The 11421-nt window shown below is 54.1% G+C and overlaps 1 protein-coding gene across 1 annotated transcript in view; it reads left to right on the top strand.

Annotated features, from left to right (window-relative positions):
• The window catches only part of VEPH1 (ventricular zone expressed PH domain containing 1), a 65870-nt gene extending 63713 nt beyond the window's left edge, over positions 1-2157 (top strand). The window contains exon 16 of the mRNA XM_030456492.1: positions 559-2157. Coding sequence (XP_030312352.1) covers positions 559-795 — 237 coding nt within the window. The 3' untranslated portion in view covers positions 796-2157. The remainder of the gene's footprint in view (positions 1-558) is intronic.
• The last annotated feature ends 9264 nt before the right edge of the window (positions 2158-11421 follow it).

Consider the following 11421-nt stretch of genomic DNA (forward strand, 5'->3'; position numbering starts at 1 on the left):
AAAGAGTCACATCCTTCCCTCCTGGGAAACTGTGGTAAGATCCTTCCACAGGACGGTGCCAAGGGTACAGTCAGCTTTGTGTAGCAGCTTGTAGTGAAACCCTGGGTGGAAATGAGGAGAGAAAACCCTTTTTCTGCTCAATGGGCTGCTGAGTGTAAAGCTCTGGCTTCCAAGGTGCAAAGTTTTGGTTCTCGAGTCTGTGGTTGCATTTTTTAGTGATAAAGTTTTCCAAATACTCATCCCAGGTCAGATGTCAGGGCAGAGCCAGGGTTCTAAAGGAAATAAAGCCCTCCCTTGGGGTCTGTGGAAGAGGCACAGGGAGTCAGGGAGAGCTCTGGCAATGGAGCTGGGGATGCACCTCGTGGCTCCTGGAAAGCCATTTGGTCAGAACTGAACGTGTTGCAACCATTTTAAGAAAACTTCTCCAGTCTGGAATAAGGCTCCCTGATAAATAAAAACCCCAGGAATGAGTCAGGCGAGGAGCAGGGGTAGGAGCAGCAGCAGGAGGTGCAGCGGGTGAAGGGGGCTCTGGCTCTGTTTGTGCTCGCTGTGTTTCAGAAGGATGACCCCGAGGAGTGTCCCATCGAGCTCAGCAAGGTGCAGAGTGTCAGAGTGGTGGCAAAGAAGCGGAGGGACCGCAGCCTGCCCAGGGCCTTCGAGATCTTCACAGCCACCAAGAGCTACGTGCTGAAGGCCAGGGATGAGAAGAAGGCTGAGGAGTGGCTCCAGTGCCTCAACGTCGCCGTGGCCCGAGCCAGGGAGCGGGAGAGCCAGGAGGCCACCACCTCCCTGTAAGGCTGCAGAGCCACCCCCCAGCCTCAGCCCTTCCCTGCCGGGAAGGATCCCACCCCCAGGATCCAGAGATCCAGCACTTTTGGCCTTCCAAACGGGAGGATGTGGGGGGAAGCTCTGTGGGAGGCCGGAGGTGCCAGGGGATGGAGGGCTCAGCACCCCCTGCACTGGGGCATCCCACGGACACCCCTGAAACAGGAGGGGTTTGAAGTCAGGGTGAGGGGTGTGGGGCAGGAGATGGGGTCAGAAACCAACCCTAAAGCCCAAGCCCTCAGCCCCTGCTCCCAGGACACCCCAGGGCTGGGGGGGCTGCAGACACTGCCCGGAGCAGCCAGGGGTGGAAGGACTTTCTGCTTCCCTCACTCCCTTGGTAAAAAGATTCTTTTCCATCCTATTTAATCTCATGCTTTGTCTTCTGACTGGTGCCACGTGTCTGGGGAAGAAAAAAATCAGACTTGCTGCTTCCTTCAGGTCTGAGACGGAGCAATTTTAAAGAGTTAATACTGCTGAAAAAAAGAACTTTAAATATTTAACTGCTTTGATTTTCCCTCTTATTCCTGCTTCTTCTCCCCTTCCTAACTGAAGGGCATTTTTAAAATGACTTTCCCTCTTCTGTCTCCTCCACTCTGTAACTTTTCACAGTTTCTCCCAAACTAGAAAATCCCCAGTTTGCTTGACTTTTCACATTCCCCCCCCATGAGGTGCAGGTCTGAGTGCTTGGATATGGGGCACAGTCAGCTCTGCTTCTCCTGCTGCCTCCAGACTTTGTCACCAGAGCGTGGCTGTCACCAGCCCCTGCCACCCCTTCAGTCTCAGGGTGATGGAGACAACCTGGGATGCTCAGTGGTGGAGTTAGAGAGACCCCCGTGTCCCCTGCCAAGAAATCATTGCAGACAATAAGCAGCTTGGCCACGTGTCTCCTGCCTGACATTAAAAGCTGGAGGAAAATAAAAGAGAAATGCTCCTCATCCCTCCTGAAAGGAGAAACACAGAAACCTAACATCTGATTACAGGGAGAGTGGGGAGATTTATAAGAAAGAAATACACAAAAAAAAGCTAAAAATCCCACTGTCACAGATTTTCCTTGTGAGCAAACACAGAAGTAGCTTTTAGTGGTTCTTTTTAAGACTCTGGGTATTGGAACACCTGAGAGTGAAGCAGCTGCCACCCCCTGAATCAGGAACGTGTTGGGAACTCCTGTGCTGCATTTCCTTGGGTTGTTCCTTGCTGGAATCCTCTCAGCCCCAAGGGCCTGGAGTGATGGGACAAGGAGGGGTGGCTTGAAACTGGGAGAGATTTAGATGAGGTCTTGGGAAGAAATTCTTTAATTTGAGGGTGCTGAGCCCCTGGGTTTCCCAGAGAAGCTGTGGCTGCCCCATCCCTGGCAGTGTCCAGGCCCAGGTTGGATGGAGCTTGGAGCGCCCTGGAGGTGTCTCTGCCCATGGCAGGGGTGGCACTGGATGAGCTTCAAAGTCCTTTCCAACCTGAACTGTGCTAGGATTCCATGATGCTTATTTGATTCTATTATTCCCTGAAAAATTCTTCTCTGAAGGTTTTGTGATTGGCTGTTTCTGATCACACCCGTGCTGGTCAGGTTTTATTGCCCAAATGGACATTTCTGAGCCCAGAGCAGAGGACTGTACTCACTGGAGTGATCAACAACAGCCATCTCCTCCAAACCTCCTCAGGGAATTCTTGTGTCCTTGCCAGAGCTGATCTGCCCGTGTTTGGGAAAATAAAAGAAAAAATCAGGTTAAAATTTGGGACACTTTTTGGTTGCACTTCCCAAGCCTCCAGTGGGTCACATTCCCCAGAGCAGCCAAGCAACCATTTCCAGGGCAGCTCTGTGGCCACGGGGCCCTGAGCAGCTCATCCTGACAGCATTTCCTAGAAACATGAACCATAGGCTGTCCCCCAGAGCTGCCTTCCCAGGGCTTGTTTACGAGAGCCTCAGTCCTGCTCTGGGATGTTTTCCAAGGAAATTTTACCCTCTGAATCCCTCCTGGACAAATTGTTCCCTGGCGTGTTTGGCAGGAGGGGGATAAAGCAGGGATGGGAGAGTGGGGGTTGCTCAGACACCTCGGGGGCAGAAAGGGAAGGAGCTGGGATGTTATTTTTCCAGCTTTTCCCCTTCCAAGCTGAGCATCCCACGGGAATAACCTTGCCTGCTTCTTGTTGACAAGTGGTCTGATTCATCTCCAGCCTGATGAGTGATGCTCCTCAGGTAAAACCCTCAGCTCCCCCCCTGAGGTCAGGGGCAAAGCTCCTCCTGGGTAGGGGCTGGGGGGTGCTCAGCTCCCTGCCTGCTGCTCTGCAACCTCTCAGGTTCCTGCAGGGCTGGGCTTGTCCTGGGCAGGAACACAAACTCTTCCCTCCTCACCTCAGGCACCCAGGCAGCTCCTCGGGCTGAGGTAGCAGGAGGAAGCAAGAAACAGCCCTGATTTTCTTTGTTTGGGGTTTTGTTTTCATGAAAACACATCTGGAGGGGTTGGGAAGTGTTTGCATTGCACCTGTGGAGGAGCTGGACATTGATTAATTAAATGTCAGGTTGGAGAAGCAGTGACTTGGCTCAGTTCTGCCATTAATCTCCCCCTTGTCTCATTAGGCAAAGAAAGAAGCAGAAATCAGCCTTGATTCCTCTGCCTGCCTCACCTTCAGCTACCTAAAGGGTTTGTATGTAGGGCTTGGCTGTGTCCCTGGCCCAGCCCAGGGGGCTCCATCCTGTCCCAGTGATGCTGGAGGAGCCCAGCCCAGTCCTGGGGTCTCCCTGGCTCCAGGTTCCAGAGAAGCTCAGGACATCAAGAGATGTAGATTTATTTGCTTCTCTAAATGCAGACACTCTGATGTAACTGCCCTGCCCCATCTTCTGGGGATGAAAGCATTTAATGAACTGCAGCTTCTCTTAGACACTTGGCCTTTTTTTTAGGACAGGAGCACAGTTTAAGCAATAGTTGTTGAAGGGTCAAGTTCTGCTGGCTGATCTCTGCCCCATCCCTCTTCTTCTGCCTTCTTCTCAGCTGGGGAATCAACCCAGCCCTGTGCTTTCTCTCTGTCCTGCAAAGAAATCTCGGGGAAGCTGAGTCCTCCTGATGCTGGTGGTGCTGGAGGTGGCATTGCAGCAGCTGCCTCTGCCCTGGCTCCACTGTGGAAGATGATGAAAAAAAGTCTTGGTCACAGAAGGGATGGCAACACCCTCCAGGTCAGGAGCAAAATAAAACCTGTTGTCTGGTTCCTGGCAGCTCCTCGTGGAAAACACGTGTGTCTGTGAGAGGGTCCTTTGTTCTGCTTTATTTTATTCTTATTAAAGCTACCTTTGCAGTGGGACAGAAGGCTCCTGCCCACAGCTGGGGGATGTGTTGTGTGGAGTAAACAGCAGTGTCACAGGGTGGCCAACAGACCTGCACCCAAAGGTCCCTGCTGGGAGGGGTCTGCAGGATCACTGGTGGCAAGGGATGTTGTTTTTCCTCTGAGGAACCCAAGTGTGAGGAGCACTGGTGCAGTGCAGGGGGTGTCAGGCAGCAGCAGTGTTTGTGTCCCAGGTTGGAGCTGGAGAAGGCAGCACCAGGGAGCAGGGGGCCCAGCCCCACGCCAAGGCCAGCCCTGCCCAGGCACTCCCACACCATCCACTGCTCCAGCTGAGGGTCAGGAATCTCAGTTCTGGTCCCTCAGCTCAGTGATGTTCCTCTGGAGTTTTCTGAGTCTCCTCCTCAGGCTGTCCTGGTGTCCCAGGATAAATAACTGGGCTCAGAGGTTCCCCCTGGCAGGACAAGGTGGTTTTCAGAGGAGCTCCCCTCTCCTCTTGCCCTCCAGCTGTGGGGAGCAGCCCAGTCCTGCTGGCACTGCTCAGGCAGAAGCTCTCCCTTGGCAGGAGAGGGAAATGATGGCTCTGAAAGCCCCTGCTGGGGACATCCTTCCTTCATCTGCCCTGAGCCATCATCTGCTTACCCAGCACACACTCCCCTGGTCACAGCTCCAGCCCAGGAGGTGATTTGGGAAACCAAAGGGGTCAGCTGGACTGGGGCACTGCTGCCTGGGGACTTCCCAATCATTCTGGAACAATCCAGGACTTCTCAGGAGCCCCCGAGGGGGATGTGGAGGTGAGTTCCTGGGCACATGGAGCTCATTGAGGAGCAGGTGCTGAGGCTTCAGTGATGAGCTGCAGGTGACAGAGAGTTATAAATGGGCTCTGGGGTTTCCTCAGGGTTCCCTCAGTGCGTGGGGGGTGCTGGAATTTCAAACAGGCTCCCGGAGCAGAAATGTTTCCTTGGTTTGTGGGGGGGGTGCTGGAATTTCACACAGCCTCCTGGAGCAGAAATGATCATCAAGAAAAGCCCCCAGCCCTTGGCTGCAGTCCCTGAAGTTCCTGGATTTGCTGGAAGCTGGGTGACCCCCTGAGAGAAGCCCTGGTGTGTCCTGCTGGGGCTCCTCCAGCAGTGTCCCCTGAGCCCAGGAGCAGGATGCTGAGCAGCAGGATGTTTGCTCTGAGTATGGAGGTGAGCCCAGAGCAGGGACAGGAGCAGGACACTGGGTGGCAGCTGGGCTCTGCTTAGGGGCATGCTGGGCTATTTCTGAGAAACAAAGATATTTTTAGGAGGCTTCATCCTGCTCTGGGGGCACTGGGGGAGCAGAGCTGGGAAATGCACCCAATGTGATATCCTGAGGGTCACCTGGGTGAGGTGTGGGCATGGGGACAGCAGGACTGTCCAGGTGGCTGCTGGAGTCTGATGCTTCCAGGGCACTGAATGATCTGAGCCTGTGAAGGGGAGAATTACAGGAAATTTGGGATTATGCTTTGGATAATGATGGATGCAGCCAGGGAAGCCCTGAGTTATCCTGAGGGTTACACCCCTGAGGGTTACACCCCGGGGATGTGGGGTCAGGGTAAGGCTTGTTCTGCTGCTACAACCCAAAGGGTCAGAGGAGGGGTTTCCAGCTCTGCTGGCCATTTGGATAAGGGTTTTGTTCCTGTGCTGGGCTCTCTGGAAGTTCCCAGACTTTCCCTAGTTCCTGAGGCAGGGATGTTTTCTGCCCCACTCCTGGGTTCTGCTGTAACATTTGTGGTGCTTGGAGATGCCTGGGAGACCCAAAGCCCCTTCTCCTTACGGTGTGTCCCCAGGCACAAAAGGGCTGCAAACCCCCAAAATAACTATTTTTAAATCTGCTGGAATCCACTGCTGGTCCAGTCAGTAGCCAGGTGGCTGGTTCAGGTCAGTCCTGCAGGATCCACCTCTAGCTTTGGCACAAGAAGAGGCAGACATAAGGTGAGGGGTTTATTTTGATTTCTCAGTTAGATTAATTTTAAAACCCAGCTGTGCCTGGGGTCCCACACAAACGTCCTGAAGTTTTGGTTGGATTTGTAGTAAAGTGCTGCCTCCTGCTGGGTAAAAGTCCCCTGCTAAAGACTTCCTGCAACGATCCACCCCAAATTTAGTTTTTCTTTACCTAGGAAAAGGTTTTGCAGAGGTTGCTCAGCTTGCAGTGGGACAGGATATCTGGTAAAGACTTAAAAAGCAGGAGGAGATGAAGATTTTTCCTCGGTTTTGTTTGATACCCGAATATCAAACTTTACACGTGCTTGTCAAACCCTTTTTTGTTGTTTTTTCCATGAATTTAGGGCAATGCTAGCACATGGCATGGTGGCCTTTCCCAGGACCTGCACAAGGTTTAGAGCTTAGTGCTGGATCTCCTAGTTTAGCCTGTGACCTGTTACACAAGTAAGTGACAAAAATGTTCATTTATGTTGGAGAATTCTATTAAACATGAACCTGACTCCACCTCCTGGTGCTGTAAGGTAGGAGAGGATGCTGATGGTGAGCAGAGCAAGCCCTGGGTTTGGTGATTATTGGGTGAAATGTGTCCACCTCCCCTCAGAGCTGACCTTCCTGCATGGCTCCTCAAGTTTTCAACTCTATTTATATAACTGGTGCTGACAATATTCTGGGATGTTGGTATCCAAATGTTTGCTGTATTTCCCTGCCCCTTTGCTCCCAGCCCTGTGGGGACAGGGAGCTCCTTGATGCTCATTATTTCCAGCTCCCAGGAGGCTTCTGGTCCCCCGGTGCCAATAGCTCTGTGTTGGAATCAGGAAGGAAAATCCTGCCCATATATCCATTTAACTTCCTCTTCCTTTTGCTGCCGAGGCCCTGGGGATCTCAGCATCTCCTCCTGCCGTGTGTGATGTCTGATTTCCTGCACCGACCCACTAGGTGGCAAACAACCCCTTAACAAAACCCCACTAGATGGCAAACAACCCCTTACCAAGAGCCCAGGGCTACCCTGGCTGCACACCAGCCCCACAGAGCTCGCCCACTGCTGGGGGGAGAGCTGAGGGAATTAAAATGCAGCCAGGCTTGGGCAGCACCCACTGGTCAGTAAAACCTCTTTCCCATCCTTGGATGAGGTGTGAGGAAGGGCTTTGGTGCAGTCACAGCAGCCTTCAGCATCTTCCTGCTTCGACTCATTCTCCCGGGTGGCAAAAAAAAAAAAAAAAAATAGAAGAGCTCTTGAGGTTAATGAGGCACTTGGAAATGTTTTGATGACAGGAAAAGCTTGCAAAAGTATAAAGAAATGCTTGAAGGGCTCACAGGCTGTTACACAGCTCCTGGGGTGAAAGCAGTGGCCAGCTGGCACCTTTAACTCCCCCCAGAGCCACTGCCCTGCTCTGTGCCCTGTCTGCCAGCTGGTATTTTAGTGCTGGGATAACAGGAATTAGTTCAGGGTGAAAAGCAGCTACACACAGCAGAGGAAGCTCTTGCTGCAGAGAGGAACCCCCAAACCAGCAGGCATGGAGCAGGAGAGGGTGCACAGCCCCTTCCAGAGAAGTTTTCACAGCCCTGGAGCCCTCCCTGCTCACCCCAGAGTCCTCCTGAGCTCAGAGCCTGGGCCTGCCCCACACAGCTCACCAAGAGCACCTGGGGGAAGTTCTTTACAGGAGATCATAGAATCACAGAATGGGCTGGGTTGGAAGGGAGCTCAGAGATCATCAAGTCCAAGCCTTGATCCACTCCCCCCGTGGTTCCCAGCCCATGGCACTCAGTGCCACATCCAGGCTCTTTGGAAAGATCTCCAGACACGGAGAATCCACTACTTCCCTGGGCAGCCCATTCCAATGCCTGATCACCCTCTCCAGAAAGAAATTCTTTCTCATCTCCAACCTAAACCTCCCCTGGCACAACTTGAGACCCTTTGTGCCCTCTTGTCTTGTTGAGAGTTGCCTGGGAAAAGAGCCCAACCCCCCCCTGGCTCCAACCTCCTTTCAGGGAGTTGGAGAGAGTGATGAGGTCTCCTCTGATCCTGGGAAAGCTCTGCTGACAGCACCACACAGCCCATGTCTGCAGAGCTGACCCCAAAAATGCCCAAAAATACACCCAGAAACCCCCCAGGGATGGCAGGAAGGGTGGGAGCAGGCTGAGCCCCCCAGAGGGTTTGCAAACATCCAAGTGGAGCCTGGAAAACTGGAGGAAATTCCAAGTATCAGCCACTGATACTGGGTTGGGATAAACCCAAAGAGAGGAATCCTCACAGGATTCCTGCTTTTCCTTCTTTCCAGCCCCTTTGGCACACGTTGCCAACTCCTGGGAAACAGCAAGAGCTGTTTAATACCAAGGTGCTTTCACCTTCAGAATGATTTGAGGCTTAGAGATTGGAGCCAAACATGGTTTTTTTTTTTCCCCAACTCCTCTTTTTATGACTATTTCTCTCATTTTCAGCATCTCCCCTGGACTGCAAATTGCTCTTGCCACTGCAGAGGAGCTCAGCACTGGGACTGGGACTTTCTTGGCTGTGTTGATGGAACACTGAAGAGTGTTGGGAGGTTTTTAAAAAGCCAGAAATGTTCTGGGTTGGTGGTGGGATTTATTTATTTTTATTTTTTTTTTAAACCCAACTGCTGTTTGAACCTTGGTAACTGGTTCAAACTGGCGCCCTGGCCAAAGGGAGGGAGCTTGGAAAAGGACCAGGAAAAGGGTGAGCCCAGCTCACCAGAATCCCTGCTGAGTCCTGGAGCTGCAGGTGCAGAACCTCCCAGCTGGATGCCCTCTTGCTATGAAAAAAACCCACCCCACTGCTTCCCTGATAGCCACAGAGCAGCCCTCTAACCCCAGGCTCTAAAGAGAAAGGCTAAAAAGCAAACATTGTGTACTCTGGAAGTGGTGATCTCTCCAAAAGGCTTGTTAAAACTGGGAATGTTTGACTAATCCTTGTACCTGTGACACATCCAGGTGACACATCCAGCCATGCTGGGATGCTTCCCAGAAGAGCCACCCAGCCAGCAGCAGACCAGGCTTCTGCATGGTTTTATTTTTTTTCTTGTCCCCAGTTAAAACCCCTGGCTTTGTATCTCTCTACAAATGCTTTTTATCTTTTTAGCACAGCAAACGTTGAGAGCAGTGAATTACCCCCACCCTTTGCTCAGTTAATGATTACCCTGCAACCCAACCCCACCCTCTGTTCCTGGCCGGGTTTGCTCACCCTCCACAGCCAATAAATAAAATAATGGCTCTTCCTTGGCCTCCTGCAGCCTTGCCCTCCCTGCAGAGCTCTTGGCTTGTCCCACAAGGTCAAAACTCCACTGCTGAGCCTGTCTGACTGGCAGGTGTCCTAAATGCATACATTTACCTTGTGGCTACCTACCCTGAGCAGCCTGGGCTGGGGGAGGTGTCCCTGCCCATGCAGGGGGGTGGGACTGGATGAGTTTTAAGGTCCCTTCCCACCCAAACCATTCTATATTAGGAAGCTGAAGAGGAGGCAGCAGTGTGCCCAGGTGGCCAAGAAGGCCAATGGCATCCTGGGCTGGCTCAGGAACAGCGTGGCCAGCAGGTCCAGGGAAGGGATTCTGCCCCTGTGCTCAGCCCTGGGGAGGCCACAGCTTGAGTCCTGTGTCCAGTTCTGGGCCCCTCAGGAAGTTCAGGAAGGAGCTTGAGGTGCTGGAGCAGGTCCAAAGGAGGCAACCAGGCTGGTGAAGGGACTCGAGTACAGACCCTATGAGGAGAGGCTGAGGGAGCTGGGGGTGTTGAGGCTGGAGAAGAGGAGGCTCAGGGGAGACCTCATCACTCTCTGCAACTCCCTGAAAGGAGGTTGGAGCCGGGTGGACGTTGGTCTCTTTTGCCAGACGACTTTCAACAAGACAAGAGGGCACAAAGGGTCTCAAGTTGTGCCAGGGGAGGTTTAGGTTGGAGATGAGAAAGAATTTCTTTCTGGAGAGGGTGCTCAGGCATTGGAATGGGCTGCCCAGGGAAGTAGTGGATTCTCCGTGTCTGGAGATCTTTCCAAAGAGCCTGGATGTGGCACTGAGTGCCATGGGCTGGGAACCACGGGGGGAGTGGATCAAGGGTTGGACTTGATGATCTCTGAGGTCCCTTCCAACCCAGCCAATTCTATGATTCTATGTCCCCTCTTCACACATCCTCTGGGCCTCTCTTCCAGACAGCCCCTGCTGCAGGACATCCCAGCCCTTTCTCTCAGCTTGTTGCTGGGTCACGGAGCAGCCCTCTCAGCCACCTGCCTCAAGGAACAGCTTACGATGTGCAGAGCTGGGAATGAAAGGGGAGAACGGAGCGGGTGAGCCCTGCTCCACACAAGCCCCCTCAGCCCCTTCGCCGGGGCCTGCTGAAGGCGCTGAGACCCTCACCTCTGGAAGAACCCAACCGGGACGGTACCGCCCGGCATCCCCTGCCCCCAGAGGCGGCTCAACCCCTCGGAGCGGGTGTTATTCATCAGCGGAGCGGCTGCCGGCAGCTCTGGAGCGGCTCCCGTCGGGGGCACCCGGGGACACGGCCCCTGAGGCACCGGCCTTCAGCTTCCCCCTCACAACATGGCGGCGGGGGCGGGGCCAGGGAGCTGCCACTCAGGCCGAGCCAGCCAATCAGAGCGCGCAGCTGCCCGCCGGGGCGGGATTTACCCCGTGGTTACGGCAGCGGGGAGTTAGTTCCGGCAAGTGCGGAGGGATACAGGCGGAGAGGGTGAGAGTTCCGAGAAATGACGTCAGCGGTCGGAGTTTCCCGGGCATGACGTCACGGGGTGGTTGCGTCACACCGGGCAGCGCTGAGGGGCTGGGGGGGGGGTGTGTGTGCCCCTTCCCCCCGCTTCTATCCCTGCCCCGAGCTGCGGGGATGCGGAGACCATCGTGGGGAGACCATCGTGGGGTGTCCCCCTCCGCCGAAGGGATGTTCGCAGCCGTGTCCCTGTGGGGGGATGGGGGGGGCACCCGACCCGGCAGATTTTCTTGAAATTCAGCAAAAAAACCCCAAAGCGGGGAGTTGGGGAGCGCTGCGGTGGTGCGGGTTGTGGGAGTGGTGCGTGTTTTGTTCGAATAATGAGGAGATAACGAGCTCCCCAACCCTCCCGACCCGGGTATCGAAGTGTGACGTGTGGCTCCCCGGAACGTGACGTCACCGAGAAGCGGGAGCTGCTAAAAAACGGCATTTTGAGGAAAAAAAAAAAAAAACGGGAATAAGCTGGCGGAACCCTCCCGTGTGGTGCCACGGGGTGGTTATGGAGAGGAAATCCCCCCCGAAGCGGTCCGGTGGGATCCTGAGACGGGTTCTGGGGGGTCCAAAGGTCCCGTGGGGAGGTGGGAGCCACGCAGGGACGGGGGTGCCGGGGTCCTCCCCATCCCCTCCCCTCCGGTGC

The sequence above is a fragment of the Calypte anna genome, chromosome 9, assembly GCF_003957555.1.
Source record: "Calypte anna isolate BGI_N300 chromosome 9, bCalAnn1_v1.p, whole genome shotgun sequence".
Taxonomy (NCBI): domain Eukaryota; kingdom Metazoa; phylum Chordata; class Aves; order Apodiformes; family Trochilidae; genus Calypte; species Calypte anna.